Source organism: Ovis canadensis, chromosome 14 (genome assembly GCF_042477335.2).
Source record: "Ovis canadensis isolate MfBH-ARS-UI-01 breed Bighorn chromosome 14, ARS-UI_OviCan_v2, whole genome shotgun sequence".
NCBI lineage: Eukaryota > Metazoa > Chordata > Mammalia > Artiodactyla > Bovidae > Ovis > Ovis canadensis.
Window position 1 is genome coordinate 60,151,034 of NC_091258.1, and position 17,799 is coordinate 60,168,832.

Below are 17,799 nucleotides of genomic sequence, written 5' to 3' on the forward strand. Positions count from 1 at the left end.
TTTCATATTAAATAGTAAACAGGATTATCACTTTTAATTACTAATTTTTTGGAAATATTTTTGACAAAACAGTTTAGCATCTGATAGAGCACATGAATCTATTATAACACTTTCCTCTATGCATTGTCATCCCCTAACCCATAAATTCTGTGAAGTACAAAAACAATATTAAGACATCCATTATCACCATCATGTATCATTAACTTTTAAGATTCATTTTATATGCTATTCATCTCTTTTTAAGGCATAAAAATTACAAGTAAAGCTAAAAGCCCCCTTCGATCAACACCCTGAATCCTAATCTCCTGCCAGAGACAACACTATCAATAATTTAATGTGTTTTTTAATCCATTTAAAATAGTTTTACATACATATTTCAGTAATAAAAACATAGTTCTATTCTTTGTGAATGATTTCACTCCAATTTACATGAATGTTATTTTACAGTATGCTTCATCTAGATCTTAATTTTTTTCCACTCAACATTATTTTAGATAACAACCCATGTTACACAATACAGACCAAGTTCATTACGTTTAACTGCTGTATACTATTCCATTATTTTAATATCACATTTTATTGATTAGCCCTTCAATATATAGGTTGTTTTCTATCAGATATATATATTTCTTATGCATAGTTGTGAATTTCTTTAGGATGCGTATCCAGAAGAGAAAGTACAGGGTCCTTTTAAAAAATGTTTCCCTGCCTCAAAGTCACAGACAGCATCCTGTTATTTCCTTCCAAGAAGTTCAGAGTTTGGCTGTTCACATTTCAGTGTTCAAATCCTCTGGAATTCTGTTACTTTATATGTTGTAAGGTTGTATTAATTTTATTTTCCCCAGTATGGAGATTCAAGTACTCCAACTATTTTTATTGACTAAGCTGTTCCTCCTACTGATTTATGATGTCATGCCTAATACACAACAACTTTGCATATATTCACGGGTTTATTTCTAGGCATTCTATTCTGTAAAACTTTTCTATCTACCTATTAATGTACTAATATTACACACTATTAAATGACCATAACTTCGCTATACATATAGTATATGGTAGAAGGTATGTCCTCTCTGTTCTTTTTCAATATTATCTCAGCAATCCATAGACTTTTATTTATGAGGTTTAGAATCATTTTATAAAGATCCTAGAAAATTCCTGTTAGATGTTTGGAACTCTAGCAGGTCTATAGATTAAGTTGGGAAGAACAGACATTTTATAATATTGCGTTTTTCCATCTACATTCTCTCCTTTACTCCAATCTTTTGCCCTTCAATAAAGCTTTACAATTTTTTCATAAGAATCTTGTTCATTTCTTGAGATTATGCCAAGATATTTTAAAGTTAAGTAAAGCTTGGACTGAGTTTAAAAGAAAGTCTTATTCATTTAGTACACTCGGCGTTTCTCACCTGTATGACCTCTCTTATGTATAGAAAGGGATGCTCTTTGAGAGAATGCTTTTCCACATTCATTACATTCATAGGGTTTCTCACCAGTGTGAATTCTCATATGTATAATAAGTAATGAGCATTGAGAGAAGGCTTTTCCACATTTATTACATTCATACGGTTTCTCCCCTGTATGACTTCTAACATGAAGAGTAAGGGATGAGATTCGAGAAAAAGCTTTACTGCACTCATTACATTTAAATGGTTTCTCTCCAGTATGAATTTTTTCATGTTCAAGGAGGTTTTGTCTCTGACTGAAAGCTTTTCCACATTGATTACAATGATAGGGTTTCTCTCCAGTATGAATTTTTTCATGTTCTGTGAGATTTGATTTCTGACTAAAGGCTTTTCCACATACCGTACATGCATAGGGTTTTTCACCAGTATGAATTCTCTGGTGTCGAATGAGGTTTGACATCTGAATAAAAGCTTTCCCACATTCACTACATTCATAAGGTTTTTCTCCAGTATGAATTTTCTGATGTGTAATGAGATTTTCTTTCCGGCTGAAGGCTTTTCCACATTCATTACATTCATAAGGTTTCTCAGCTGTATGATTTCTCATGTGTACAGTAAGGGATGAACTTTGAGAGAATGCTTTTCCACATTCACTACATACATAGGGTTTCTCACCTGTATGACTTCTCATATGTATAATAAATACTGAGCATTGGGAGAAGGCTTTTCCACATTTATTACATTTATAGGGTTTCTCCCCTGTGTGACTTCTCATATGTAGATTAACAGATGACATCCGAGAAAAAGCTCTACCACATTCATTACATGCATAAGGTTTCTCACCAGTATGAATTTTCTCGTGTTCAATAAGATTTTGCTTCTGGCTGAAGGCTTTTCCACATTCCTTACATTCATAGGGTTTTTCTCCAGTATGAATTCTCTCATGTTCAATGAGATTTGATTTCTGGCTGAAGGCCTTCCAACAATCCTTACATGCATAAGGTTTCTCTCCAGTATGAATTCTCTGGTGTCTAATAAGGTTTGACATCTGAATGAAAGCTTTTCCACATTCATTACACTTATATGGTTTTTCCCCAGTATGAATTTTTTGATGTGTAATAAGATTTTCCTTCCTACTGAAAGCTTTTCCACATTCCTTACATTCATAGGGTTTCTCTCCAGCATGACTTCTCTCATGTCTGATGAGGTCAAATCTATGACTAAAGTCCTGTCCACACTGATTACACTTAAAGGGGGTTATGACATGGGATGAACAATGGTAAAATGGTTTCCCATACTTATTACATTCATAACTTTTCTTTTTTATAAAGCCTTTCTCATAACTAAATAAGTCTAAACTATGTTCAAAATCCTTATCAAGTGAGTCACATTCGAAGAACTTTTGTCTTGAAGTAACAATGTCTGAGTCCGGAGGAAATACTTTTGCAACATTTTTATATTCAAGGGCATTTTCCTTAATCAGAGTTTTCTTGGAGATGGATGTGACATTCCTCACAAGGGTTTCCTGTTGCTTCTTGATCTGTTCATCAACTTTCCAAACTTCTAAAATGGAGGACCAAAAATTATTACTTTTGAATATTTCTCCTACTGCTCTATTGATAACATTTCAGAAATTTGCTAAAGTGGGGGGACTTCCCTGGCAGTTCAGTGGTTAAGACTCTGTACTTCCATTGCAGGAGGTGCAAGTTTGATCCCTGGCTAGGGAACTAAGATCCTGCATGCCATGCAGCACAAACACATACACACACACACACACACACACACACACACAATGGAGGATTTAGGTAGGGAGAAGAGTGGGGCTGAAAAAAAAGAGGATGAATTTAAAGTCCAGAGTTACATACTGATTTGAAGGCAGGAACACATCTACATCATGAAGGTACATAAAGGAAAAAGGAGTCATATGTAATTTAGAACTAGTTTCAATAATGTTCTTGAGGGCTGGAGAAGAGGAATTATATAAAACACAGTCCATAAGGAAATAAGAAAAAAGAAACAAATGAAGGAGAAATCAGAATCCTTTAGAGAAGAGTAAAGAAGACATTTCCAAGAAGGGTGATCCCTAGGATCAAATACAGAAGAGACTTTCCTGTTTCAACATGGTGGAATTAAACATCTCTATCTTCTCTCCTCTCTGCAAACATGAAGAATAAACAGAAAAAAGAAATATGTGTTCAATTATACTAAAAGGCAGCTAAACTGCAATTCCAAAGTATAAGGAAAGTCAGAGGATAAACAGAAATAGGTAGGAAAGAAACAGTGGCTGTTATTTCTTGTCTCAGAGAGAAAGCATGGTGAACAGAGTTCTCCAAAACAGAAGGCACACCCTGTGGACAGAATGAATGAGTCATTTTTTACAACAATGGAATCTGGATGTGTTAAGTCTGCCTGGTGGAACATAATCATCTTGTTCTGGCCCTGTCAAAAGGTAGGAAAGATAGAACTAAATAGATGCAAATATCTGCGGAGATGCAAATAGCTATTATTCTCGTATAAGCAGGATATTGACACAGGAAGGTAGAAGAGAAACTGAATGTTAGAGAAAGCATGCAACTGATAATCTCTGATTCAGAAGTAGTAAAGGGCAAACCAACTCTTAACACAAAACTCTGTATGACAAAGGAAGTGGATACAAGCAACAGAGGCTTCCTACTAGCTCAGAGTATTTTTCTGGACAATCTCCAACACTTCTTCAGTAAACAATGGGTCCAGCAGAAAAAATCCTTATTCAAGGATGAGGAATGACAGGTATTCAGGTCTATATGACACTACAAGAACCAAAATATATGAATACAAAAGCTGAAAGGAAAAACTGATACTGACTGATCAATAAGCCTCATAAAGTTCTAAAGCTTTAAAGAAAAACAAACCTATGGGCATCCAGACAAACAAATCAAGTCATGTATGAAGGAAAACAATCAGGCTTCAGATTTCTCCAAGCAACATTCAAGTCCAAGAAGCAGTAGAGGACTATCTAAAGTCTTCAGGGAACTGTCTACAAAAACCTCTAGAGAAGACAGTGTGGCCTAAGAATTTTATACATAGCCAACTATCAACTAAATAAAAGGTTTTTTTAAAAAAAGATATTTTCTTAATTTCAAAATCTCAGGAACTCTAGGTCCCATTAAATTATAAGCTCCCTGAAGACAGGACTTTGTTTTTTTTTATTGTTTTATGCCCATGTCCAGAATAGTATTTTATCTATATTGTTACAACTATTAATGTGGTTTCCTTTTCCTTATATCTTCTACCTGGTTGTTCAAGTATACATGAAAACAACTGATTTTTACTTGTTAATTTGATACCTTACCATATCACTGAATTCTCTTTAAGTTTGTTGAAGTTGATTCTCTTATGTTTTAAGGGATATCATCTTATCATCTGTAAATAAAGATGGTTTACAGGATCCTTTCCAATTCTGTTAGCACTGCTTGTTTTCTCTTGTCTATTACTTAGGTATAAACTTGGTAAGAAATTTACAAAAGGTATAAAGGAAACCTTGGAAAGCATTTCTGAAGGGTACAAAACAGGCAGATCCGAACAAAGACAGAGAACATGATCTTGGATAGAAAACCTTGACAGTATAAAGATGTCAGCTCACTGAAAGTTCATTTATACTTCTGACACATTCCCAGCAAAAAAATCCAACAGGTTTTTCCCTGGAAATAGATAGTTAAATCTAAAATTCATACAGTGAAGGGGCTTCCCTGATGGCTCAGTTGGTAAAGATCCACCTGCTAAGAAAATCCCACATGCCTTTGAGCAACTAAACCCCGGCGTCACAACTATTGAGACTGTGCTCTAGAATCCAAGAACCACAGCTACTGAAGCCTGAGTGCCCTAGAGACCGTGCTCTGCATCAAGAGAAGCCACCACAATGAGAAGCCCATGCACACCAAGGAAGAGAAGCAGGCCTGTTTGCTGAAATTAGAGGAAAGCCCGCATAATAACAAAGACCCAGCACAGACCAAAAAAAAAAAAAAATTCCTTAATTCCTTTAATAAACCGTTCCACCTGAAAATAAAAAACACCAATAAACAAAGAATAAATTAAAAAATAAAATTCATATAGTGAAATAAACAAGAATAGTCAGCATGACTCTGAAAAAAAAAGTGTACTTAACTTGGAAAAGAAAGGGACTGAATGTGAAGGGTAAGAGAGAGACTCACCTGTTAATGTTACCTTTTGGATTGTTAATATTTTTCAACAAAGGGTGTATATATTACATTTCAAAAAAATTAAAGGAATGAAAGGTGTGAATAAGCAAGGAGGAGGTAACAAACTGTAAGTCAGAGACTTTCAAAGCTATATTGGATTGTGAGAGTTGTGAAGTACAACAGAAAGTGTGAGTATTGTTACAAAACAAATCTGAAGCTTTTCAAAATAGAAAGAAGAAAAGAAATGAAAGGGAATTTAACTCAAATATTGAACACACAAAAAAGGAAACCTGTGAATACAAAGGAATGAGAAAGCTTAAGGATCATAGAAAGGGACACTAATCCTGAAAGTAAGGCTGTAAATGAGCTAGGAAGTTTTAGTATTTAAAATTTGAAAAAAGGAAGAGAGCTGCAACATAAGAAGAATAGTATCTAGGAGTGTCACCATAATTCAAGGCATTCATATCTTCTGTCATTCTAGAAGACTTAAGCAAATCTTGGAAAATGTGAAATGGCATCGACCTCCTGAACAACTGCTATGTGGCTTTCTCATTCAGACCTGCCTTTTCACTTATTCACCTGGACAGTGCCTCCCAAGCATTTCTTCTTCTACCACCCATGGCTCCTCTTCCTGCTCCAACTTGAAGATCACATCTGGTTTGGTGACTTGACAACCTATTTTGAGAGACAGCAAAGGACCTGAATGTTAATGCTGGAGACAACCATCCAGATCTTGGGTTGAGTCCTGGGGACTGGAGGGCCTATGAAAGATGATGGAGGAACTTTCACAATGACACAAAATAATTAGCATTTACTCTAAAGACTAGCACATACAATCATATGAAGAAAGGAAATGCTAGTTAAAGACATATGGCAAGCTGAAGTCTTCACATATTTCAAAAACAGAATTCTGTGAAGACTGCAAAGCTCCCCTTACCCACTGTGACTAGGTTGCTGTAGTTCTCCAGCATCACATCACGGTACAAGTTCCTCTGAGCAGGTTTCATTTGCTGCCATTCCTCCTGGGTGAGGTCCACAGCCACATCCTTAAATGTCACTGTTTCCTGTTAAAACACAATTTGAAGTCATCAAAGCTAAACACTATGGTCAAAACATGCAAGAACTCATTTAGATAGTATCCAGGGATCAGATACCATATATGCAGTTTTCTAATTTCTAAATACTTAATTTTGTATTTATACTGTGGGAGAAGATATACCATAATAGAAATACCCTGTAGGAATGTGTTATTACTGAATCAGCAAACTTATTAATTCATCATTTATTTTGCAGGACGCCAGAAACAGTTGTCACTGATTTGTACTGGGCTGTGACAGAGATGACACAGATATGATTCACAGGCTCAGAACCTGTCCAAGCAGTTGTATGATCTAATAAGAAAGAGGACATGGGAACAGTAGGGAAGACAGAAGGTAAATGGGTAAATAAATGGTGGTACACCCAGATAAAGGAATATTACTCTGCTAAAAAGAAATGTGCTATCAAGCCAGGAAAAGACATGGAGGAAACTTAAATGCATGTAACTAAGTGAAAGAAGCTGAGCTGAAAAGGCTATCTATGGTATGATTCCACTATACGACATTTTGGAAAAGACAAAACTATAAATAGAAACAGTAAAAAGATTAGTGGATACCAGGCATTGGAGGAGAGGAAAGAAATGAGTAGACAGAGCACAGAGGATCTTTAGGTCAGTGAAAATATTCTGTATGATACTATAATGATGGATACATGTATATATGTGTGTGTATATGTTAGTTGCTCAGTCATTTCCGACCCTTGGTGACCCATAAACTGTAGCCCATCAGGCTCCTCTGTCAAGGGAATTTTCCAGACAAGAATACTGGAGTGGGTTGCCATTCCCCTCTCCAGGAGATCTTTCGGACCGAGGGATCAAACCCTGGTCTCCTGCATTGCAGGCAGATATATATACACACACACACACATACACACACACCCTACTCTTTATCAATGAGCTACCAGGCAAGCACCCATATTTATACACACACATATATATACATGTACATACATTTGTCCAAATTCATAGATTGTACAACACCAAGAGTGAGTCTGAATGTAAACTATTGAACATTGGGTGATCATATGTCAATATAGGACCATCAATTGTAACAACTGTACCACTCTGATGGGGGATGTTGATAAGGGGGGAGGCTATGCACATGTGGAGGAAAGAGGTATATGGAGAACCTCTGTACCTTCCTCTCAACTTTGCTGTGAACTTGAAACTGCTCGTTAAAAGCAAACAAACAAACAAACAAACAAACTAAATAAATAAATAAATATATATATATATATATATATATGTAAAGGGTTACAAACCATTACAAGTGGGATTTATCCCAGGAATGCTGATTTAACAATACTCATTTAACATCTGAAAATAAACTAATGTAATACACAATGCGGACAGAATAAAGAACAAATTCATATGATCATCTCAACAGCTGCAGAAAAAGCACTTGACAAAACCCAATACTTTTTCATGAGAAAAATGCTTACACCTGTTAAAAATAAGACAACAGGCCCAAAATGGAGTCACTTATGCTAAGCCTCACGTCACCAAACTGAGACTTAATTAGTTTCAGCCTCTGCTAGAACTGGACTATTAAACTAGTCAAGCAGAAATCACCTGATGATCATTAGTGAAGTAATCTGTCTGACAGACCCTATCATCCCCTAAGGGAAAGTAATCGGGCCAGAACCAATCTGCTTTTTGCTACTGTAACTTCCTTGCCCCTCTCCCTCTGCATGTAAAATTAACTTGGTATAGCTCCTCAAAGTTCCTGTATATCTGCTAGATTGGAAGTTCTCTGACTCATGAATCATGAAATAAAGCCAGTAAGATCTTCAAGTGAAGAGGAACTAAAAAGCCTCTTGATGAAAGTGAAAGAGGAGAGTGAAAAAGTTGGCTTAAAGTTCAACATGCAGAAAACGAAGATCATGGCACCTGGTCCCATCAATTCATGGGAAATAGATGGGGAAACAGTGGAAACAAGTGTCAGACTTTATTTTGAGGGGCTCCAAAATCACTGCAGATGATGACTGCAAAATGACTGCAGCCATGAAATTAAAAGACACTTACTCCTTGGAAGAAAAGTTATGACCAACCTAGATAGCATATTGAAAAGCAGAGACATTACTTTGCCAACAAAGGTCCATCTAGTCAAGGCTATGATTTTTTCAGTGGTCATGTATGGATGTGAGAGTTGGACTGTGAAGAAGGCTGAGCGCCGAAGAATTGATGCTTTTGAACTGTGGTGTTGGAGAAGACTCCTGAGAGTCCCTTGGACTGCAAGGAAATCCAACCAGTCCATTCTAAAGGAGATCAGCAGTGGGTGTTCTTTGGAGGCAATGATGCTGAAGCTGAAACTCCAGCACTTTGGCCACCCCATGTGAAGAGTTGACTCATCGGAAAAAACTCTGATGCTGGGAGGGATTGGGGGCAGGAAGAGAAGGGGACGACAGAGAATGAGATGGCTGGATGGCATCACCGACTCGATGGACATGAGTTTGAGTGAACTTCAGGAGTTGGTGATGGACAGGGAGGTCTGGCGTGCTGTGATTCACGGGGTCGCAAAGAGTCGGACACGACTGAGCGACTGAACTGAACTGAACTGAACTGAAGATCTTCAAAATGTACTCAAGTTGAATTTGTATTTTAACACACCCTTTGACTTGGTCCATGTACTCCAGTGATCAGGCAAGTGAAGAGCTTGCCCCAGGAAGCTGCTGCCCGTTCACCAGAATGAACACAACCTGGAGGAGCTAGGAGCCCATCCCACAGCTTGTGTCAAGACCAGGTGATCTGCAGCCCAAAGCAGAGCCCAAAGTCCACAAAGTCAACCTGCATAAGAATAAAGACCTGTTGTTCTACTCAGAAAAGAAGCAGAAAAGCTGAAAAGAAACCTGATTTAACACATAGTTGATTGAAAATTTTTCAAAGAACTAAGCTCTCAAAATGAAACTGGATTTAGATATTTTTACTGGTCAACAGGCTGTAGAATCCGACATCATGAGTTCAAATCCTGACCTCAAAATTTACTAATTGTGTGGGAATTCCCTGGAAGTCCAGTGGTTAGGACTTGGTTCTTTCACTGCCTTGGCCCAGGTTCAATCCCTGATCAGGGAACTAAGATTCCCAGTAGCCTCTTGGCATAGCCAAAAACATGTTTTTCTTTTTTCTTTTTCTTTTTTTAATGAATTGTGTAAACTCAACAAATAGCCAAATTTGAACCTCATCTGTAAAGCGGCATTTTCCTCAAAGGGGTGTTATGAGGACTAAATAAGACCAAAAACATGTGAAAAATGCAGAACTGAGCCTAGCACCCAGTAATCATTTAATAAATGTTCAGGAATAAATAACCCTTATTGGGCTTCCTTCGTGGCTCAGACAGTAAAGGATGCACCTGTAATGCAGGAGATCTGGGTTCGATCCCTGGGCCAGGAAGATCCCCTGGAGAAGGAATGGCTACCCACTCCAGTACTCTTGCCTAGAGAATTTCAAGGATAGAGGAGTCTGGTCCATAAGGTTGCAAAGAGTCAGACATGACTGAGTGACTAACACTTTCACTTTTCATGGAATATGAACCATTAAAAAAATAGGCAACAACAAAAACCGTATTTTTCACTACCTCTAGTAAATTATCATTAGAACATTTTTCCCACTAACTAGTGTATAAGCATAAATTTCATTTCCAAAAAGACTTGACAGAAACTGTAAAAGAAGTAACAAAAGTAAATATGGGTTAATTTCTAACTGTATACAATGATGAATCAGTGATTTATAACAGTCTGTTTTCCTAAGATACTGATGCTCTTTACATGTATATATGCCAATAATTCCATTTTTGGAGCAAGGAACAAAGGGGGTTGTCAAAAAACATAAATTTAGTTTGTGTCATTAAATTTTTGTTCCTTTTCCTATCAGACAGAACCAAGAAAAAGATGAGAATCACTCTAGCCCTGACAGGAAGCCTTAACATTTCCAGAGGTCCTGCTGGTAATCACAGCAGTCTCCTTCTCCTTCATTTTTAAGATACTTAATATGATAAATCTTTTTTAAAAATAAAGTTTACAGTGAAGGCATAAAGGTAATTATGTATCAATTCTATGGTGTATATATATGCTGACTGGCAACTTTTTGTAAAAGGATATTTTTTCCTTAAAGTTGTACAAATATTAAATGTTATTCTTTCTAAAACTTGGAGCATAACACACAGTATTTTTTCATGTTTTTTCTTGGCTATTATATACATTTTTATTTTCCAAATGTCTTCTACATTCAGCTTGAACAGAACTGCCTTATTCTAAAAGGTGTATTTAGAATATCTGAGATTTCAATAAATCTGAAGATTAAAGAGAATTCATATTGATTTAATAATGACATTTTTATTTTTAAAAAGTATATATTAAAAATTTACTCAAATCCTCTTCTAGGTCTCAGTAATGTTTTAAAGGTTTCTTTCTCCCATATACATCTTTTTTTCCTTTAGGATTTTGTTATTACTCTTAACAGCTTTCTTCCATTTTATTTTATTCATTTTTAAAATTTATATATTTTTTGGCTGCCCCACAGGGTTTTCAGGATCTTAGTTCCCCAACCAGGGACTGAATTTTGACCATGGCAATGAAAGTGCTGAGTCTTAATCACAGTACTGCCAGGGAATTCCCAGCTTCCATTTTATTTCTGAACTGGTTGTGGTTTGTATTAGTATATAGAAATGCTGTTAATTTTTGCATATTAATTTTGTGTCCATACTGTTTTGAGTTCTCTTGTTTCATCTTCAGGTGTACACACACATAAATGTATCATCTAGAAATAATAATTTTGTATGCACCTTCCCAACTTTTATCTTTTTTCTCTTTTCTATATGTATATAGTTGTGGTGGTGGTTTAGTCGCTAAGTCACGTCCAACTCTTGCAAACCCACAGACCGTAGCCTGCCAGGACCCTCTGTCCATGGGATCGTCCAGGAGAGAATACTGGAGTAGGTTGCCATTTCCTTCTCCAGAGGAATTTCCCAACCCAGGAATCAAACCCCAGGTCTGCATTGCAGGCAGATTCTTTACTGACCGAACTATGAGGGAAGCCCTATATGTATATAGAATTTTAGTAAATAAATGTGGTAGCATGAGCAATCTGGTCACATTCCTGACTTTAGTAGGAATATGTCTCATTTTCCACAGTAAATATGATTCTGGCTTTTAGCTTATTATGTATGTAGAATGATTTTTTAAAATATCATGTTAAGGAAGTATCCTTTTACTTCTATTTTATAAATATATCCTCCTAAAAGTCTCACATTCTGATTTAAGAAAAATTAGCAGTTCTATGGAGCTGATTATATTTTTTCTTGAATAGGATAAATTATATTAGTGGATTTTCTTAAAATGAAACATCTTTGTGATAGAAAAAAATGTTTCAATTATTCTCTGATTACAGATAGTCCCTAATGTACAATAGTTTGACTTACAAATTTTCAACTTTACAATGGAGAGAAAGTGAAGAAAAATGTAGATAGCTCAAATTTTTAATCTTTTCTCATGTTAGCTATATGTAGTAGAATATTCTCTGGTGATGCTGGGCAGTGGCAGCAAGCCATAGTTCCCAGTCAGCCAGATGACCACAAAGGTAAACAACCAATAAACTCTTGCAACTATTCTGTACCCACTCAGCCATTCTATTTTTCATTTTCACTACAGTATTCAATAAATCACATGTGATATTCAACACTTTACTATAAAACAAGCTTTGTGTTAGATGATTTTCCACAACTATAAGCCAATATAAGTGTTCTGAGCACACTTAAGGTAGGCTAAACTAAGCTACGACGTTTGGTAGGTTGGATGTGCAGGCTAAGTCCCTTCAGTCATGTCTGACTCTTTGTGACCCTATGGACTGTAGCCCACCGGCTCCTCTGTCCATGGGATTCTCCAGGCAAGAATACTGAAGTGGAATTTGTAACTATAGCCAAATTCTTCCCTGGAGGAGGGAATCTGGCTATAGTTTGCTTCAAAATATTGCTCATTTTTTCCACAAAGGATTGGGGTCTCCATGCTGCTTGAAGGGAATATTTTATCCCCAAGCTTTCAGCTACTTGTTGAGTAATTTTAGAGGTAAAGGCAGGTTCAGTATCACTTTGTATAAACTGAGATAATCCAAAATGTGGGATTATCTCCTAAAGCAAGTTTTTTGTTACCTCTGAGACCTGTTCTGTCTGTGTGGGGAAAGTTTCCATTCATCCAGTGAATGTCTTCCACTACTAATAAATATTTGCATCTTCTGGACTTGGGCATCTTATTAAAATTAATTTGCCAATTCTCCTCCATGTTGCTTCCTCGGTGTTGAATGGGTCTAACTAGTGGAGGAGGGGGTGACGCTGTTCTAGGATTATTCTGTAAACATGTTATCACATGATTTGGTAACCTGATCCACCACCATTTTTATTCCTTTGCTTACAAACAAACTTTGCAATAAATTCCAAAGGGCTTTCCAAAAAGCCTTGTATCCATAGTGGGTGGTTTCACATAAAGTCTTGATTACTTTCCATTGCTGAACTTGTGGAAACATAAGGTTAGATGTATTAAATATTATTAAATATATTTTCAATTTATAATGTTTTTAAATTATGATGGGTTTAACAGATATAAGTCAGGAAGGTCTGTAGTCTATAATTCTTTGCAATTCCAATTAAAATCCCAACGGGTTTTTTTCCTTAGATAGGAAATAAACTGATTTTAAAATTCAAAGAGAAGCACACAGGTCCTAAAGTAGCTGAGAAATTTCTTAAAAACTAGAACACTGTGCAGATCCCTGTCAAACAGGCTTATTATAAAGTAATTAAAACAATGTAAACACATATACACACACAGAGTATAGTATTGGTATAGATGTAGACAAATAGATTAAAGAAATAGAATAAAGAGCCTAGAAATGGGCTTCGTTGGTGGTTCAGTGGTAAAGAATCCACCTGCCAACAGAGGGGACATGCATTTGATCCCTAGTCCAGGGAAGATCCTACATGCTAGGGAGCAACTAAGTCTATGCACAACTACTGAGCCCACATACCACAACAACTGAAGCCTGCCTGCTCCAGAGCCTGAGCTCAGCAACAAGAGAAGCCACTGCAATGAGAAGCCCTAGTACCGCAACAAAGAGTAGTCCCCGCTTGCCACAACTAAGAAGCCCGAGCACAGCAATGACGGCCCAGCGTAGCCATAAGTAAATAAATAAACCTTTAAAAAGTAAATAGCCTAGAAATGATTAAGCATGTATATGGTAAAAGTGGCATCACAAAGGAAGTATTTATTTAACAAACAGTATTGGAACAACTAGTCTACATGCAAAAATAATTTTACTGATATAATTACCAGCCAATTCCTACCTTGGGCCAATTACAAAATTAAATTCCAGGTGGATCAAAGACTAAATATGAAAAACAAAGGTTTGAAAAGAAACTATCCCTATATTATAATATTAAGAAAGATATCTTAGAAAAGACAACATTGGCAACTCATGAAAGAAGACTTCATTAATGTTGCACAGGTCATTTCAAAGAGGGCTTATGAGACCAAAACCAAGAGCTCTTAATGTTGTGACCAAAGATTGAAGTTCTCCATAGAATATAACAGTCACTCAACAGTGCTATGTTTTCCTGAGGAGATAAGATTTAACCACTAATATACAGGATTGGTGATATAGGAAAGTAGAAATAAATGTCCCCCAAGTTCAACAACAATAAAAATTAATGTTGCATATTAATTTTGATTGAATCCTTATTGTATGCCATATCTATCATAGGCTAGATATAACTATTCAAATTTAAAGTTTATATACAACAAAAGATACATGATAATATGTAACTGACAAATTAGAAGATACCTGCATAAATCCTAATGCTGAAGCAGGCATTCTTAAAATTTCTTAATTTCAAGTAGAAAAAGGACTAACAACATAAAATGGACAAATAATATGAACAGTCAATTGGCAAAATCTACATTTCTTCACTTAGGAGTGGATTTCCATTTGTATAGTATCATAAGAGGGTGGTCCTAGAGTCAGGCTGAGTGGGTTTGAATCCTCTTTATTATATACTTCATGCATGAAGTTATGAAAGTTTCTTAATCTCTGTGCTTCATTTCCTTTTTCTGTAAAAATCAAAATAATATCAACTTCACAAGCTTCTGGTAATGATTACAGGAAATAAGCTATGTAAAGTTTATAGCACAAAATAACTAGTACATAATAGGTACTCAATAAAGCTATTATACTTATTGCTATAGAATAAGCTGCCATGGAATATAATTTTAACCATATTCTAGAATGAATTTAGGTCTGCATGTCCAGAAACATAGGCAGTCCATTTCTAGTTGATAATCCAGACCAAAACGTCTGACTCTGGCATCTGAGAGGAACTACATACATTTTTTGAAAGCTTAGAGTATCCTATATGTAGATCACAACTCGTTACCTCCAGGTTTTTACTTTCTAAAGAAAACTCACAAAGAACTATTTGGAATCCTCTAAAGGATAATCATTACCCATGAATTCAAAATACATCTGAAAAAAAATATCTATCTATACAAATCTGACAGTCTGTTTCTTTGTGACATTTTTATGATATTTTAAAGTATTTACTGGCCACTTGCATTTTTTCCAACTGCTTGCTCATGTTCTTCACCCAATTATCTATATTCTTAGTTACTGATTTTTAAGAATTATTAGTTGTTTTCTTTTTAATTTTTGGCCACATGCTGAGGCATATGGGACCTCAGTACCCCAACCAGGGATTGAACCTACAACTGCCACAGTGAAAGGTGGAGTCTTAACTACTGGACCACCTGGAAAGTTCCAATATACTTCTATGTTACAAAAAGTGTTTACAGTTTTGCCTTATTACATTGTTTATGGCAGGTTTATTGAAGACAAGGATTACTTTTGTGAACATGAATAAGGCATCTTCTCTTTTATCAGTTTTATATGCTAAACTAAAAAAGTAGGCCAATGAATACAGTTAACAAAAGAAAGTGATATATATAATAATTATTAACAATATTTATCATTTATGGAACACTTACTTGTGCATTTAGCCCTCCCAATATTCCTATGGGATAGGTTCTATTATTATTACATTTACAGATGGCATAACTAAGGCCAAAGAGATAAAGAATAAAGAAACTTGCCCATAATCATGCACTTAGTAAGTCACTCAGCCAAGATTTGAACCCAAGTCTGTCTAGGCCCAGAAAAATCACTCTGCCAAAAGGAGAAATAACTGGATGAGTCACAGGATCATACGATCAACAGAAGTGCATATGTGTGTTTCAAGATGGAAAAGATACGAGCTGAGAAAAAAAGAGCCAGTAAAGTGGGAAATATTTAAAATATAAGAGTGTGAGGGATTCTAGAGTTGGAAACAAAAAGAATCAACAGCAGAGGAAAATGAGTCATTTTGTAAAAATATGAAGAATACTGTCATCTTTTGAGACCATTAAAAAAAAACATGAAGAGCTATGGATATCAGAACCACAAAAAGTTTTGTCATAGAATATTAGTATATATTTTAGCTCAACTTTAAAAATCTCAATGAAGAAAATATTAGATCATTTTAAAGAAGTATTCAAATTACTCTGCCATATAATTCTAATTTTAACCTATGACCAAGAAAGACTTTTAGTAAACTGAGCTTAAAATCATTAGAATTATGGAATTGTTTTGGATTTCTTTTTGATCTGGGTATCAATGAAAAGTTTTTTTCTTTCCTGAATTATAAGTTTTTTTCCTCAAAAACAGCGTAAGCTATCAGATGAACTTTATGTTACTTTTGCTTTGTGTTTTTCCTCACCATGATTTTTGACTCATTTTTTTCCAACTTACTGGTAGGTTAAGGTAACTCATTGCAACTGGTTGTAAAATAATACAGGAAACAAATACATGCTTAAAACATACAAGAGAACTGGCCATATCCTCTTCTTCCTGGAAAAGGGCAGAGTCTGGAGAATGCCAAGCTGAGGAAAAAGAAATAAAAACCTATTTACTTTAAAGCTCCAGATAAAGGACTACAGAAATCTTCAACATCAGCTACAAGATTACCTGTAACGACCCTCAGAGCTTTGAGAAATATTCACCACCACCAGGCTACAGACACACTGAAATGTACACAGATGGCTTATAATTTAATCCTATAGAATTCTATGGGAATTTCTAGAGGGCTAAGTCTAGGGTGCCCAATGAATCTATTTCCATAGGATCCTGATATAAGGATCCTATTCCTAATAGGAGACATATTAAGTACATAATAATAAATAATACAGAGATTTAAGGATTAAATTATTTATGAAGTACTATAAAGAATTTGGAAAATCTTTAATCATATACAGGTTATAGGCACTGTGGAATATTCATATGATGAAATGAAATACAGTTATAATTCTAAAGACATTTTAAAATAACTTAATTGACATTTTTTACCCTAAAAAATTCAGGTCCTTCAGGTTAGAAATCAAAGACTGAACACTTGTATTTATCTCTGTTCTCTCTGAAACACAAGCAAAATCAAAGAAACAAAAGAAAAAAATCTCACAAGGACAAAGAATATAGAAGACTTTGACAGATAAGAGATGTCAACACTTCCTTTTCCAGTAAGCAGCCTCAGGTGACCTCTAAAAATGGTGGGCTATTCACTTGACCCAGAAAACCCCACAAAATCATGCAAATCAAGAGGTTCAAATCTTTGTGTTTACTTTAAGGACACTCGTGAAACTGCCCAGGCCATAAAGGGTATGCATATCAGAAAAGCCACCAAGTGTCTGAAGGGTGTCACTTTAAAGAAGCAATGTGTGCCATTCCGTCGTTACAATGGTGGAGTTGGTAGGTGTGCGTAGGACAAACAGTGGGGCTGGACGCAGGATCAGCGGCCCAGAAAGAGTGCTAAATTTTTACTGCACATGCTCAAAAATGCAGGGAGTAATGCTGAACTTAAGGGGGTTAGATGTAGATTCTCTGGTCATTGAGCACATCCAGGTGAACAAAGCCCCCAGGATGCAGCACAGGACTTATAGAGCTCATGGTTGGATCAACACACACATGAGCTCTCCCTGCCACACTGAGATGATCCTTACTGAAAAAGAATGGATTGTTCCTAAACCAGAAGACAAGGTTGCACAGAAGAAAAAGA

General features: G+C 35.9%; 1 protein-coding gene and 1 non-coding gene across 16 annotated transcripts in view; one reads left to right on the plus strand and one right to left on the minus strand.

Annotated features, from left to right (window-relative positions):
- ZNF568 (zinc finger protein 568) overlaps positions 1 to 17,799 on the minus strand; it is a 24,063-nt gene continuing 6,264 nt past the window's right edge. For 10 of the 15 annotated variants that reach the window (XM_069550436.1, XM_069550434.1, XM_069550443.1 and 7 more), the window contains 4 exons: positions 16,572 to 16,630; positions 6,522 to 6,648; positions 6,164 to 6,259; positions 1 to 2,969 (listed from right to left, as the gene is read on the minus strand). In XM_069550436.1, coding sequence (XP_069406537.1) covers positions 1,387 to 2,969; positions 6,164 to 6,259; positions 6,522 to 6,648; positions 16,572 to 16,630 — 1,865 coding nt within the window. In that variant the 3' untranslated portion in view covers positions 1 to 1,386. The remainder of the gene's footprint in view (positions 2,970 to 6,163; positions 6,260 to 6,521; positions 6,649 to 16,571; positions 16,631 to 17,799) is intronic. The other 5 variants (XM_069550448.1, XM_069550447.1, XM_069550450.1 and 2 more) reach the window with 1 other exon arrangement.
- LOC138419839 (small nucleolar RNA SNORA25) lies at positions 14,167 to 14,293 on the plus strand. Its single transcript, XR_011249096.1, has one exon. It is a non-coding gene; the product is annotated as a small nucleolar RNA SNORA25 (small nucleolar RNA).